This window comes from Leptinotarsa decemlineata, unplaced genomic scaffold (assembly GCF_025532065.1).
Source record: "Leptinotarsa decemlineata unplaced genomic scaffold, Ldec_3_MD MMD2_tig00027543_RagTag, whole genome shotgun sequence".
Lineage (NCBI taxonomy): Eukaryota > Metazoa > Arthropoda > Insecta > Coleoptera > Chrysomelidae > Leptinotarsa > Leptinotarsa decemlineata.
The window spans coordinates 138,542-155,000 of NW_027412721.1; the positions used below are offsets into that span (position 1 = coordinate 138,542).

Genomic DNA, 16,459 nt, shown 5'->3' on the forward strand with positions numbered 1-16,459 from the left:
GATTAGGGAAGTAAAAAACAAACACCCCAAATTACTTCCCGAAGTGAATTCGATATAGATAGCTGCCCAAATTGCCTTTTTCAAGGCAACAACACTACTGGAGTTTTCCAAAGAGGAGTTTTCCCAGGAGTTTGGACGTCCACCTATATAAATACATATAGATATATACCGAGGTGTGCATATACATCCCCATTATTGTACCAAGGAGATTTCCAGGATAATAAAATACCAACGGTGTCTCCCAGGAGCTGTGAACCGACTCTAAACTGAACTTGTTAGTTCAAATTTGTCCTTTTTAGGACTACCTTATAAAAAGAATTCGAAATCTGCTACTTCGGCGTCACGCCGCACCGAGGGACCCACTAGCCGGCCTTCTTGGACGTATTTGGCCTACCCAGGCTTGAATACATCGGAGGGTACGCCGACCCAGCATATCTAAGGGGCAGTCTACGTGGGCTGTCCCATTGCACTGATATCTGGGGGCTTTAAAGCGACCGTGCGCCTCCGGAGGCAGTCTCTTTCCTTCGGGTGTAGGAAGCTAGGTAGGTCAAATCGCGATAGTGTGTCGGCTAGGTTTAGGGATCGTAGGGAACCCTCTGGTCCGGCCTAGTGCCATCGTGGTGGCCAGTTGCACCCCCGCGGCGCCCATTAGATAGATAGTGGATAGGGAACGTATAATAGATTCGGAGATCTTGTGTATAAAAAGGAAGATCGCAGCAATGCCGGGAAACCGCGACGTTCCGAACTCAGGAAGCGAGGACGGAGCTCCGTATAGATCCTCCGGCGGCCTAGCACCCGCCGGCTCTGGTCTGCGTGCGACAGGCGGCCCAGGAGCGGATAGTCCGTTGCAAATCCACACCCAGCCGGGTATCACTTCAGGACCGCTCCGGGTACCGTCCTGGCGACATGGCGCCCAACGTGGGGCATTTTTGCGTCTCCAGGAGGAGGCATCGAGGAAAGAACGAGCTTCTGCGACGAACGAGGAGCGTTTTGAGGATAAGGGAGGTCTAGAGACTCCCTTTAGGAGTCTTACTTCCACGTTTGAGGAGGAAGGCGAGGGGACCGCTCAGGAAAGCCTTGACCATACCCTTAGGGATGCGGAAGGAGCATCTTTCGGATAATCAGTGAGATTGGGTCCCCACCTTCACTCCAAACGACTTGGACCCTTCCAAGGGCAAGCAGAGGACTTATGAGTCCCCCGCGAGAGGAGCCTGCTCTGGCTGCAGGCCTTGTACCAAATAGCCAGTGGCGCCCAGAGATAAATAGACACGTGACTTTTCAGCCTCTTGGGCAAGAGTCTGGAAGGCGAGAGAGTCAAGAGGATTCGATTGATAGGCTGTCGGCTATGCTATGTAGAGTGCTCAGCCAAGCCCAAAAGCCGAATAATAGCCGTTTCGAAAGGTTTAGGCTCCCGACGTTTTCCGGAAGCGAAAACGAAGACCCGGAAGTTTTTATTTCTAAGCTTTCAACGGAGTTGGTGAGGAGTGATGTTCCGGAAGGAGACTGGGTACATATACTGTTTGCTCAGCTCACTGGAGACGCTTCTAAATGGGCAGCAATATATTCACAGACCCAAATCACCTGGTCGATGATGGTGGCGAGACTAATTCAGAAATACGCCAGCCCTGAGCTGATCGCAAAGCTCACGGCAAAGTTCTATGGGGAAGGACAAGACCGAAATACGAAGGCGGACGTATTTATAATTAAAAAGTTTGGACTAGCAAAAAGGCTGTTTCCTGGCGGGCAGGAAAGGGAGGTCTTGCAGATCATAGCCCAACTACTTTCACCTGAGCTGCGTTGCTTCTTTCGGGGCAAGCAGTTGGTAAACATTGAGAATTTGATACAAGACGCTAGCAACATTGAGGAGGACTTGAGGTTGTCCAAACAAATGCATAGAAGCATAAACCCCCAAACCGATCGCACCTTGACGGGTCCGAACTCAGGCAATGTAGTCCGCAACCAAGGAGGGTGGAACAACAATCGGGGTGCTGGCTCTGCGGAGATTTACCGTCCCCCACAGCGGGCTGCTGATCAAGATAGATCAGCACCCAGGCAGGCAGCGAGCAATGAGCGTCGTGAACGCCACAATAACGTGGTGGAAGCGATGTCCTCGGAGCAGGTGGAAAACTAGATGGGGCTGGAGCATCTAGCAGTGGAGAGCCGAAGGCCCCAATAGTTGAGAACCACTGCAAAAACTCCCCAAACTTCACTGAGCTGGAGTGTTACATGTCTCTAGCCGAAGAACGCCCTCTGATAGGGAGGAACCTCCCTAGGATCCCTTGCACAGTCAATTCCACGACTCTGCCCGCCCTTATTGATACTGGAGCTTCCAGTAATTTCATTCAAGCTAGCGTGATCGCTCATATGGATTTAACCAGACTTCCGAACCCGGCCACGGTGTTTATGGGCTGCGAAAGCAACGTAAGCCAGAGTTTAGGCCAGATCACGCTATCAGTGGAGATCGAAGAACGGAAGTTCCAGATTAAATTTACGGTCCTTACTAAGTTGCAGGAGCAAATAATCTTGGGTCTTCCTTTCCTTAAGAAAACTGAAGCTACTATAGATGTAGGCAGAGGGTCAATCTATTTGGGGCAAGCCCCCAGATTGTGCATTTATTTTGAAACGTACCCAAGCCAAAGAAATTTCTTAAGGAAGGATATCCCGCTGGAGTTGGAAGACTCTCAATTTTCCCCCGAGAGCAAGGATAAGCTCCTCCCGATTTTAGAACAATTCCCAGATGTCTTCGAGGAGACAATTCGTCAGCCCCAAACCAAGGCTACGGTACATAAGATAAGAGTGAAGGAGGAGAGGCCCTTCCGACAGTCCCGTTATGGAAAAATGTCGGAGGTGCGGAAGGCAATCGTCCATGACGAAATCTCTAAATTATTAGAGGCAGGAGTGATTGCCCGAAGCACCTCTCCTTACTGCTCGCCAGTAGTCTTGGTTCCCAAGAAAGGGGGGAAACTCCGGTTCTGTGTAGATTATAGGCAGATAAACAAGCTTATTATAACGGAGGCCCCCTATCTACCCCCTATTCAGGAGACGGTGCGAGAGATGGGTAGGGCATCCATCTTCACAACCTTAGATCTAAGGAACGGTTTCTGGCAGGCCCCATTGGACAAGGAGTCTAGGAAGTACACCGCATTCGGAGGACCGGATGGAGCGGTGTACGAGTTCAAGGTTCTCAGCTTTGGACTCAAGAATGGGCCTGCCGTGTTCCAGAAACTGATGTCGGAAGTCTTGGTAGGTTTTGTAGACAAGTTCTGCAAGGTCTACCTGGACGACATCATTGTATATTCACATGATCTACAGGAGCACTGCGGTCACTTGCAGCTGATATTGGAGCGACTGAGGCTTCATGGGCTCTGGCTGTCCCCATCCAAGTGCCAGTTCGGGTCTAGCACCTTGAACTACCTCGGCCGGGTCGTATCCAAGGATGGGAATAAGCCGCAGGAGCAACACGTTTTAAACGTAAAGGAGTTCCCAGCGCCCAGTAATATAAAGCAGGTGCGCGCCTTCTTGGGCACAGCCGGATGGCTTAGGGAATACATCCCGAATTTTGCCGAGATAGCCGCACCGCTGACTGACCTTATCGATAGAAAGAAAAGGTTTCTCTGGACCTCGGAAGCGCAAGACAGCTTCCAGGCAATAAAGGAAGCCGTTTCCCAGCCGTTAGAGTTAGCGCGACCTGACCCCCACTTACCATATGGCCTCCAGACGGACGCCAGCCATATTGGCATTGGCGCCGTATTGTTCCAAATAGACCCCCAAGGAGGTAATAGGAGGATAATCGCTTATAGTAGCGCCAAGCTAAACGCCACCGAAAGGAAATATCATATCAATGAGACCGAATGCCTTGCGGTGGTGTGGGCGATTAAAAAGTACAAGCACTATCTCCAGGATGGGAGCTTTACCTTGTTCACCGATAATTCGGCACTGCTGTGGTTAGACAAGATGAAGGATGAGAAAGCCAAGCTGACTCGCTGGTCTTTGCTCCTACAGGAGTATGATTTCAGGGTGGAACACATACCAGGTAAGAGGAATCAGCTACCTGACTTTCTGTCCCGAAATCCGACCCAGCCCCAAACAAACATGGACCTTGATACCGACGTAGAGAGGATGTTCTTTCCTCACAAAGAAATGGAGACACCTGATGAAGCAGAGGACGAGATCCTGCTTCAGCTCGCGGACGAGTTGGGCGAGCTATTCAACGTATGCGACTTGGTCTGCGTAGAGGCCAGCGACCCCGAGACGTTGAATCAGATACAGACCTGGTTCGAGGAGGTCGCTGAACTGCAACGTAGTAGTGATAGCGTAAGACGGTTCAGGCTCCGGATTGAGAGGGCCAGAGCGAACCCTAATCCGACCGAATACGAGCAACGGATCCTGCATGATTTCCAAATGGAAAATGATTTATTGTACTATGTGGGACCTAACCAGGATGCCAAAAGGTTACTAGTCCCAAGGCGCTGCTGGGATCAGTTAATCCGCCGTTATCATGATCAAGCAGGTCACCCCGGAGTAGAAGAAACCCAGAATCAGATCAGTAGACATTTCTACTGGTCTAATATGCGGAAGCAGGTCTCCGCATATGTGAACACGTGTCTGACTTGCGCAACAACGAAGAGGAGTCCTCCCCAGGAAGCCGCCCCCTTACGGCCGAATGAGCCAGACCGTCCCTGGCAGATGGTTTCAATTGACGTACTTGGCCCCTATAGCCCTACGGAAAAGGGTAATAGGTATATCATATTGGCCACCGACTGCTTCAGCAAGTGGGTAGAGGCCCGCACCGCAGAGTCTGTTCAGTCGGCCACCGTGATTGAATTTCTTGCGCAGGAGATCTGCTATCGGTGGGGGTTCCCGGAGGTGGTGATCACGGATAGTGCCGCGATGTTCTTGGGCAGGAACTGGGAACAGTACTGCCAACGGAATGAGATCGCGACGCGGACTAGCCCCGGGTACCACCAACAGGCTAACCCTGTAGAAAGACGGGTTCAGGAGCTGAAGAAGATGCTGCGGGCTGCCTTGATAGGTAAAGACGAATCGCACTGGGAGCGATGTCTCCCGGAAATTATCTTCAACTTACGAACCCGTACCAACGCGGCTTCGAATGTCACTCCCTGCCAGCTCCTGCTAGGCTACGAGTTGCCTCGGCCTGGCGATTGGGACACTCCCCTACAAAGGAGACGAAGGCCTCATAATGAGGACCGTGCCCAACGCGTAGAGGAAGCACAGCAGAGCTCGGCTGCGTATCGCAATAAACGGTTCCCGGATAAGAACAAAGTGCCGGCTGTCGTGTTCGTGCCGGGCCAGTGGGTGCTGTGTCGAAATTACGACAAGAGAGCTCGGAAGAACTTTGGGCCAACGTGGACAACTCCGTGTCGAGTCCAGAGGCAGTTGGGTCCTAACACATACGTGGTGAATAAAGGTGGTGTAGACCGGGTCATCCACACGGACGATCTGAGACCTGCCCCACCTCCGCGAGAAGGTCAGGAGCACCTTGACCCGCGCTCGGCGCATGTAGATTAAATAGCTTAGGTATAAGATAAGTAAGATCCCTTGTGTAATTATTGTTGTTGCCAGCAGAGCCTGAGAGGAGGGACAGGCAAGGAAGCTGAGTGATGTATTTTGTTAAAAACTTAGGTTAAGGGGGATAAAATATTGTAAATTAGGTTAAGGACTTATTGTAAAAAGATTGTTTTGAGTATTTCCCTAATAAAGAGTACTTCCTGGTCTCGGTTTTAAAGAAACTACAAGCGACTCCTTAAAGCGGGGGGGTGTTACCAACGTCCAATAATTCAGTATATGTATCGCGAAGATTAGCGAATCAGAGAAGGCGAAGGGAAGGATAGCTAGTAGGCGGAGCCTACGCGCGCGCGCCGCGTATGGATAAATATAGACGGCTTCGCGGGTTAGAGCAGCTGAGTCTGACTCTGAGCGTTGTAAAGTAATCATCGAGCGTTTTTGACGATCTGAATTATTGGAAGTTGGCTAATTATAGTTTTTGGAATTGTAAAGGAGTCTTCGGCAGTAGTTTCTTTATACGGAGATTAGGGAAGTAAAAAACAAACACCCCAAATTACTTCCCGAAGTGAATTCGATATAGATAGCTGCCCAAATTGCCTTTTTCAAGGCAACAACACTACTGGAGTTTTCCAAAGAGGAGTTTTCCTAGGAGTTTGGACGTCCACCTATATAAATACATATAGATATATACCGAGGTGTGCATATACATCCCCATTATTGTACCAAGGAGATTTCCAGGATAATAAAATACCAACGGTGTCTCTCAGGAGCTGTGAACCGACTCTAAACTGAACTTGTTAGTTCAAATTTGTCCTTTTTAGGACTACCTTATAAAAAGAATTCGAAATCTGCTACTTCGGCGTCACGCCGCACCGAGGGACCCACTAGCCGGCCTTCTTGGACGTATTTGGCCTACCCAGGCTTGAATACATCGGAGGGTACGCCGACCCAGCATATCTAAGGGGCAGTCTACGTGGGCTGTCCCATTGCACTGATATCTGGGGGCTTTAAAGCGACCGTGCGCCTCCGGAGGCAGTCTCTTTCCTTCGGGTGTAGGAAGCTAGGTAGGTCAAATCGCGATAGTGTGTCGGCTAGGTTTAGGGATCGTAGGGAACCCTCTGGTCCGGCCTAGTGCCATCGTGGTGGCCAGTTGCACCCCCGCGGCGCCCATTAGATAGATAGTGAATAGGGAACATATAATAGATTCGGAGATCTTGTGTATAAAAAGGAAGATCGCAGCAATGCAGGGAAACCGCGACGTTCCGAACTCGGGAAGCGAGGACGGAGCTCCGTATAGATCCTCCGGCGGCCTAGCACCCGCCGGCTCTGGTCTGCGTGCGACAGGCGGCCCAGGAGCGGATGGTCCGTTGCAAATCCACACCCAGCCGGGTATCACTTCAGGACCGCTCCGGGTACCGTCCTGGCGACATTTCCAGCGCCGACGGCCTTCAGTTGTTCTCGAGCATTCGAAGTAGTAATAACGTATTTCGCTCGTACTTTTTTTCTCTATAATCTTCCGTTTGTATTACACAAAATGACTGGTAGAGGAAAAGGAGGAAAGGGATTAGGAAAAGGCGGAGCAAAAAGACATCGCAAAGTGTTGCGAGATAATATTCAAGGAATTACGAAGCCTGCCATCAGAAGATTAGCTCGTCGTGGAGGTGTAAAACGTATATCCGGATTGATATACGAAGAAACTCGTGGAGTACTCAAAGTATTTCTCGAAAATGTTATCAGAGATGCGGTAACATATACAGAACACGCCAAAAGAAAAACCGTCACGGCCATGGACGTAGTATACGCTCTCAAACGTCAAGGGCGTACATTATATGGTTTCGGCGGTTAGATTCATATTCCGACGAGAAATTTAAAAAAAAAAACGGTTCTTTTCAGAACCACAATTTGTTTTCAAAACGAATTCGATTTATATACTTTACTTTGGTGTGAGTAATAATTAACGAATTACCAAATTAAATTCGAACGATATACCCATCTAATTTTAAGCATTATCTGTCATTCTTTTGATTACCTGAATAATTGCTTCATTTTATCCTGTATACTTAACGAAATTATTAATTTCAACCTTACTACATCTGTATACGAAGAAGAAAAGAGAAGAACGATCTGTACAATTAGATTATATACCACTCGGTTTCTAAATCTATAGGACAGGGAAGCTACTGGTATCTAGCTAGCTAGCTAGGTAGCTCCCAAACTATTCAATTATTCACCAATAGAAATTACATATGAAACTTTTCTGAAACGCCGCTTTAAAACGCGATACCATTTGTACGTAAAGAAAAAATTGAAAAAATGAATATTCATAAACTGATCGAAGGTTAATGAACCACTGTCCAAATATTATTGTTTTATGCTTATAATATTCATCTATCCCATTTCACAAATTACTATGAATAATAATAACAACCTATTTTTATATACTCGTCATTCATTTCTGCAGATATTGAAATGTATGTATGCATTCATCTATGCTATATAATTTAATTAGGTATAATTTTTTTCATTTATTCATTCCAATTTACTCATGATTGTCTATATTGTAATTCCACGAACAAGAATGTATAATATTTCTATGGATATTGTTATGTTTATTCATTTGTATACCTAAATCTGATATTACTGCATACATTTTATTTTCATCACGAATAAACGTACAGACATTCTGATATTTGATTTCAGCAAATAGAAATCACTTGTTTCGGCACGAAAATAAGAAGTTGAACAATAATAATATTATTAATCATGTATACATGTATACGTAAATATGCGCAAGCAAGAAAGAAACAATCGCATATCGTGCTGCGTCAACAATTGTATCGAAAAGCGATGACAAGAAAATAAAAAAAAATATATGCAATTGTCGAATTCATTAGAGAAAATCGTTGTGGCCCTGATAAGGGCCGATATTTTATTTGTCGCTTTCCTCTCTCAGGAAATGTGTACTTATGCCTTCTTTTCGGTTTTTTTCGGTAACAAAACCGCCTGAATATTGGGCAAAACACCACCTTGAGCAATGGTTACTCCTGATAACAATTTATTGAGTTCTTCGTCGTTTCGAATGGCCAGCTGTAAATGTCTAGGAATGATACGGGTTTTTTTGTTATCGCGAGCCGCATTACCGGCCAATTCCAAGACTTCAGCTGCCAAATATTCCATTACTGCGGCTAAGTAAACCGGGGCGCCGGCACCAACTCGTTCGGCATAATTTCCCTTACGAAGGAGTCGATGAATACGTCCTACTGGGAATTGGAGTCCAGCCCGACTGGAACGGGACTTTGCCTTTCCCTTAACTTTACCTCCTTTTCCACGTCCAGACATGTCGAATCGTAGATTAGTATTATATATCGGATAAATTTAAAGAATTCACTGAGAATTATTCGATGTTGCTCTAACAGTAGCTTTCTATACAATGATTTCTATATAGAATCGACCTGTATTAATACCGTCCTACCGACCAATGGGCGTTCTCGAACGCTCAACTTTCCGGTGGGCGGAGCCTACTAGAGTTCCAGTTACTATCTGAAATAGTGACGACAGAGTGGCGTCTTTTACATTGAGTCGAAAGCAAACCTGCACGATAGTACTTGTTTGTTTGATATTGACGAAATTAAATTTTCAGAATGCCACCCAAAGCTAGTGGAAAGGCTGCGAAGAAGGCCGGAAAGGCCCAAAAGAATATATCGAAGACCGATAAGAAAAAGAAGAGGAGGAGGAAGGAAAGTTACGCAATTTATATCTACAAAGTATTGAAACAAGTCCATCCCGATACCGGAATATCCAGTAAAGCGATGAGCATCATGAACAGTTTCGTAAATGATATATTTGAGCGTATCGCAGCGGAAGCCTCCCGTCTTGCTCATTATAACAAGCGATCGACTATTACGAGCAGAGAAATTCAGACTGCAGTACGTCTGTTACTTCCTGGTGAATTGGCGAAGCACGCCGTCAGCGAAGGCACCAAAGCAGTTACGAAATATACCAGTTCGAAATAATTTACTTATTCCGGTCTACGATATACATTCTTAAAAAAAAACGGTTCTTTTCAGAACCACAAAATATTTATGAAAGAATTCTTACAATATCGTTTCGACGCTGAATGATAATTTATTTTTGCTAGGGCGCTAGGTCTCACTCGGTTGGGTTGCCTTGTTATCAGTACATTGTTACCTCCTTTCGTGAAACGCGCGATGATAATAAATAATTTTGCCACCTATATTTAGATGGTGCTTACCTACCTATCAACCTAAAAAGTTAACGTTCGTTACTGTTATACTAGTCATGTACTCTATTACTTATGTTATTTTTTAACGTGTTTTTTATTTACGTGCTAATATGTTGTCTAAAAACGTTTATGATTAGCATTTCTGATTTCGACTATAACATTGACGATTTATATATTTCGGGTGGGGGTGGGTGTGTATTACTCCGTTATAGATAGAGCTCACAGTATCGTCGTTCGTTCGTTCGTTCGTTCGTGTTGTAGTATCGACCTTTTTATTGAAAGTATATTACGATGATTATATCTTATCGAATATAACATTAATAACGTTCGTTATTATTCGAATGCCGTTTTCATCGAACACTTTTATAGGGATAATTTTTGAAAATGTTGATGCTATTAGAAGCGTCGGTTCTTGGTTATAGTCGTGTATGAAGGTAGACACGAGGTCTCTTCGATGCCCCTATTCACTCGTGTATTTATCGAGTATTATCGGCTAATGTATCATGTTTCTATAGACAGTCGCGCCTATGATATTTATTCGAAGGTTCCTTCCAGATCATCGATTACGAGTATTTTCGGAAAGGAATTGTCTGGAGTTACGTCAAAATCATCAATACTTCATATTTCATTGTAATTTACTGTGAGTTGTCGAGGTTTAATATTAGCTTTTTCTTATCAGAAAATATTTTCGGAATACGTAGAATCTATCCACGTTATTGTGCTAGTCGAAGTCTAAATAGGAAACCGGCATTGATTTCGTAAAGAAGTTGATGCGAACATTTCGACAGCAGAATGGAAGCCGTCAATATCGTGTCTAACGAGAATGTCGAGCGTTCAGTCTCCCGTCCGCCTGTGCTTCGACCCAGAATATTTAAACAAACGGAACACCAGAGGACTACATCATTCTCTCTAGACGCCTAACGAGTGTAGCATCTATCTTCCGAGAATATATTGTCAGTTGTTTTTTTACTATGGCAGACATAGAAAATCAGAATTCTTCGGCTTCGGCTAATTCATCTTCGTCGCCGCAGGCACAGTCTACTGCGAAGAAAGAAAAGAAAGTTAAAAATCCAAGAAGTAAACCTTCTCACCCACCTACGTCGGAAATGGTTAATAACGCTATTAAAGGATTGAAGGAACGGGGTGGTTCCTCTTTACAAGCCATAAAAAAATATATTGCGGCGAATTATAAGGCTGACGCAGAAAAAGTGGCACCTTTCATCAAGAAATATCTTAAATCTGCGGTTGCTTCCGGATCATTAGTACAAACTAAAGGAAAAGGTGCATCGGGGTCGTTCAAATTGGCATCGGCATCTTCTGGTTCGGCAAAACCGTCGGCTACCGAAAAGAAAACGTCCGGTACGGCCGGTGCGAAGGCCAAAAAAACTCCCGTTAAACGCGTAGCTGGTGAAAAAGCTAAAACCGGCAAGAAGGCTGCTGCATCACCGAAAGGTAAGAAAGCCTCTCCGGAAAAGAAAGCGGCTGCCGCAGCCAAGCCTAAAAAGGTAACTGCCGAGGATAAAAAGACCGTCGCTTCTAAGGTTTCGTCCGCGACTTCTGCTAGTAAAACCAAGTCTCCTTCGAAAGCAAAGAAAACTAACAAAGGACCAACAAAAAAGCCGAAAGCACCCAAACCGAAAACCGCGAAAGCGACCCCTGCATCGGCATCTTCTCCGAAAGCCAAAAAAGCTGCCTCTCCAAAAAAGAAGAAGTAAATTCTTCTATCAGTTGACTTCTCTCTCCGGCGACGAAGTCTAAGAAAACAAATGGCCCTTTTCAGGGCCACAATTTTTTTTACAAGAATTCGTATATAATTCAACTGTCCAACAAATATATAAATAAATAGTCAGAACTACCTACCTAGCCTATCCCTATAAACAGAAAAAAAATAGATAAATAATATTTCTTCCGCCGCCGCCGCCGACTATCGAATTGATATGAATCGAATAATTTCGTAAAAGAGTAAAAATTAAAAAATATTGCTCTGTCTTTCTATTTCATTGAAATATGTCTTGTGAACAGTTGACTTATTTTCTGATATTGGGATCGTTTCAGGAAAATGAGTCAAAATCATTTCGAGATTTCCAAACTAAGGGTGTTCCATTTGAGAAATCACTGATTTTTATATCTTCAGAATTACTCATCGACTCCTAATACCTCGTTCATCATTTTGGAAATGTTACTCCTCCTACAAGACGACGGAATGTAATATTTTGATGAATCAATAATAGCTTATGTATTCTATGAGACTTGTTTTCAATTTTATAGGGAAATGGCTCGAGAACCGAATAATACCTACTTTTTCTGTATAAACGATCGAATATCTCGAGAACGATTCATTTTTGGTATAGGGTATATTACAAAAAGTCACTCGAGATTTATGCCAGGTATTCAAAAATATGAATCAGAGGAAATTTACGAAAAGATGGTGATGTTATGAGCGATCTTTCATTCAGTGATCGCTTGTTTTTCGTTATTTATCTCAGCCGTTTCTAAAAATGATCTTTTCGAAAGATTCGTTTCGGAAAGTAAAAAATTTCAGTATTATAATCCATATTTGGATCATACTGAACATGTTCTGCAAACACCCGTGATTTAATATTTACGTGATGCGAGTTATTGAAAATATCATACATTCATTCATTCATTCATTCATATCTATCGATAAACGAATTCTTTCATCAATTGCATTTTGTGGTTCTGAAAAGAACCTTTTTTTTGTATATATTTTCAATATATATTGGGATATATATATATGAAATTAAGCTCGTTCTCCGCGTATTCTCCTTGCTAACTGAATGTCTTTGGGCATAATGGTAACGCGCTTGGCGTGAATGGCGCACAAATTCGTATCTTCGAAGAGTCCTACCAAATACGCCTCGCTAGCTTCTTGCAAAGCCATGACGGCTGAACTTTGGAATCGTAAATCGGTTTTGAAATCTTGAGCGATTTCTCGAACTAAACGTTGAAAGGGTAATTTCCTAATCAACAATTCAGTACTCTTCTGATAACGTCGAATTTCTCGGAGAGCAACAGTACCGGGTCTGTAACGATGAGGTTTTTTAACACCTCCCGTAGCCGGTGCACTTTTGCGAGCTGCTTTAGTAGCTAATTGTTTTCTCGGAGCTTTACCTCCAGTCGATTTACGAGCGGTCTGCTTGGTACGAGCCATTTTCAAAACCTATTGCGAATTGTAACGAACGAAATGTATACCGAACGATAGACGGACAACATATGAACTGAGTCGGCTTATACACGCCAACTATTATATACCATCTAGACGAGACGCCATTGGTCCGATTTCCAGTTGTGGGCGGAGTCATGAAATTTAACAAAACCCGACCGAGTTCGGTGTAGAACTTTAGTCGAAGTCTGTCGTTAGTATCACTAACAGTATTTCATTCGTATCGTGCAGTATATAATTTATTCTTAACATTCGAAATGACTGGTCGTGGCAAGGGAGGTAAAGGTTTAGGAAAAGGAGGAGCGAAACGTCATCGTAAAGTATTGCGTGATAATATCCAAGGAATAACGAAACCTGCCATTAGAAGATTAGCCCGTCGAGGTGGTGTTAAACGTATTTCGGGTTTGATATACGAAGAAACTCGTGGAGTACTCAAAGTATTTCTCGAAAATGTTATCAGAGATGCCGTAACATATACCGAACATGCGAAACGCAAAACCGTCACAGCCATGGATGTTGTATACGCCCTGAAAAGGCAAGGTCGAACCTTGTACGGATTTGGCGGTTGAATTTAATGCCTCCCCCTGTATTGTCCTTACCGTTTCCATAAAAAAAAGGTTCTTTTCAGAACCACAAAAGCTTATGAAATGAATTCGTGTGTATTTTTTATATTTTTGAAGTAAGTCTCAGGTCAAGAAAGTAATACAAATCATGAAATTATGAAACAACAAAATTTAATTGACGCTCCGGAGGGGCGACTTCATTGATGATTCCAGTGGCGCATTTGCTTTTTCAGCTGCAGGAAAACCCGGAAAAACCTGCAGCAGCAGCAAGCACCACATCATGTGAACATCTTGATCTACTAATGTCTTCTCTTTTATAAAACAAAATGTAGGGTATCTCCAGAGACTACAGTAAATTTAGAACATCGCCAGAACACTTAGTGACACGACTATCGTCAAACTTAATCGACCTCTGCCCTCCGGTAGCAAGCAGAATATCGGAAGCGTGAAATAAAAATTTGAATTGGAAATTTTGGCGAAATAACCCGAACGGAAAGTGTAGTGAAAATATAAAAGATAACGGAAAGTGTAGTGAAAATATAAAAGATAACGGAAAGTGTAGTGAACGTTTACCTCTGCCTTCCGCGAACAAGCAGAATATCGGAAGCGTGAAATAAAAATTTGAAATGGAAATTTTGGCGAAATAACCCGAACGGAAAGTGTAGTGAAAATATAAAAGAAAACGGAAAGTGTAGTGAAAATAAAATAGCGGAAAGTGTAGTGAAAAGTAAAGTGTGTGAAACATCGAAAGTAGTGAAAACATAAATATAACGGAAAGTGTAGTGAACGTTTACTTCTGCCTTCCGCGAGCAAGCAGAATATCGGAAGCGTGAAATAAAAATTTGATGGAAATTTTGGCGAAATAACCCGAACGGAAAGTGTAGTGAAAATATAAAAGATAACGGAAAGTGTAGTGAAAACATAAATATAACGGAAAGTGTAATGAAAGTTTACCTCTGCCTTCTGGGAGCGAGCAGAATTTCGGAAGCGTGAAGAAAATATTTCAGATGGAAACTTTGGCGGAACGGAAAGTGTAGTGAAAATATAAAAGAACGGAAAGTGTAGTGAAACATAAATATCGGAAAGTGTAATGAAAGTTTAAGCGAGCAGAATATCGGAAGTGTGGAAAAAATCGGAAAGTGTAGTGAAAACAAATATAACGGAAAGTGTAATGAAAGTTTACCTCTGCCTTCTGGGAGCAGCAGAATTTCGGAAGCGTGAAGAAAACATTTCAGATGGAAATTTTGGCGAAAATAATCATGAACGGAAAGTGTGGTGAAAATATAAAAGTATAAAAGATAAAAACGGAAAGTGTAGTGAAAACATAAATATAACGGAAAGTGTAATGAAAGTTTACCTCTGCCTTCTGGGTGCGAGCAGAATTTCGGAAGCGTGAAGAAAAAATTTCAGATGGAAATTTTGGCGAAAATAATCATGAACGGAAAGTGTGGTGAAAATATAAAAGTATCGGAAAGTGTAGTGAAAACATAAATATAACGGAAAGTGTAATGAAAGTTTACCTCTGCCTTCTGGAACGAGCAGAATTTCGGAAGCGTGAAGAAAAATTTCAATGGAAATTTTGGCGAAATAATCCGAACGGAAAGTGTGGTGAAAATATAAAAGTATCGGAAAGTGTAGTGAAAACATAAATATAACGGAAAGTGTAATGAAAGTTTACCTCTGCCTTCTGGGTGCGAGCAGAATTTCGGAAGCGTGAAGAAAAAATTTCAGACGGAAATTTTGGCGAAAATAATCATGAACGGAAAGTGTGGTGAAAATAACGGAAAGTGTGGTGAAAATATCGGAAAGTATAGTGAAATTTTCGCCAAAATTTCTCTTTGAAAATTTTTTATCACGCTTCCGAAATTCTGTTTGCTCCCATTAATTCAAGTATCGTCTCACCGTCTCAACTCATATGTTGTAATGGCGAGAAAGCGGTATAGGCCTTACACAAATTTTCACTACACTTTCCGATAAACATTGTAATCGAGACGTCCTGTTGTCAGAACGTTATCCTATAATATTTTAATATATCGATCGATATGCGTATTCATGTCTGATACAATATCATATCGACGGATATAAATTATATTGACTAGGACTATACGAAAAGTGGAAAAAACCGAAAGTCGCGTAGGGTCCCGTCAGCGTTAACGGAAAACGGGCGATGTGCTCGAAACGCCGCTATAGGGGGATAGGTACGTTTCGAAACGGATCGAAAACGCTTCCTCTATAGTATCGGCAGACGCTTGCTCGAGCGCTGTCGGTACCGTGGTCACCGATAACCAAATCACACGATATTCGTTTTTCTGCTGAATAATAACATTAATTCGATATCGTGTCGAGTGCGGGCTTCGCCCACGGTGGTGTGGATAGTTCGTAGTAGTATATCTTCTGCTTCTACCCAACCGAAACCGTCAGACACTGCGAGATCGCGGATTTAGCGAGCGTTTCTACGTAAGCGGTCCCTATGCGATCAACCAAAAAATAACAAAAATTTTGTTATTACACAAAATATGCGACAGCTCTCCTCTGTCCGAGCGAGAATAAATATAATTTCGGAACGAATCTTTCGAGAACACCGAGTCGCTTTCAATCTAGCGAAGGGTCGAGAGAATGTTCGAAGTTTTGTGCCGGTCGACGTATATATCGTCTATTATATATTGTATTTCGAAAAATTACCATACGTACGTGTACGCCGGTGGTTTGTGTAACATTATCATCAGGTCGAGTACGACGAGCGTGTGTTGTAATATTTCTTCTTGAGCAATGTTATAGTTCGATTTGTTGTCGGTCCGGTTTTATTTGAATGAAATAATGCAGAGACACATAGAGATATATAACAACTTTTTCGTTGAGCGTGGCGTTTCGAAAATTTATATTTCGTATAACGCACACACAACACGCACGAAAAGAGAATATAGATCTGTTTCCGTATTTATT

At 43.4% G+C, this 16,459-nt stretch overlaps 1 protein-coding gene across 1 annotated transcript; it reads right to left on the reverse strand.

The window, feature by feature from the left end:
- Positions 1 to 12,530: 12,530 nt before the first annotated feature.
- LOC141486957 (histone H3) lies at positions 12,531 to 12,993 on the reverse strand. The gene has a single exon (XM_074185572.1). It carries the CDS (start codon positions 12,939 to 12,941, stop codon positions 12,531 to 12,533), a length of 411 nt encoding a protein of 136 aa, XP_074041673.1. The 5' UTR covers positions 12,942 to 12,993.
- Between the last annotated feature and the right edge of the window lie 3,466 nt (positions 12,994 to 16,459).

Excerpts from the sequence above, each read along its gene's own strand:
- LOC141486957 (XM_074185572.1), bottom strand. The coding sequence starts at position 12,941 with ATGGCTCGTACCAAGCAGACCGCTCGTAAATCGACTGGAGGTAAAGCT.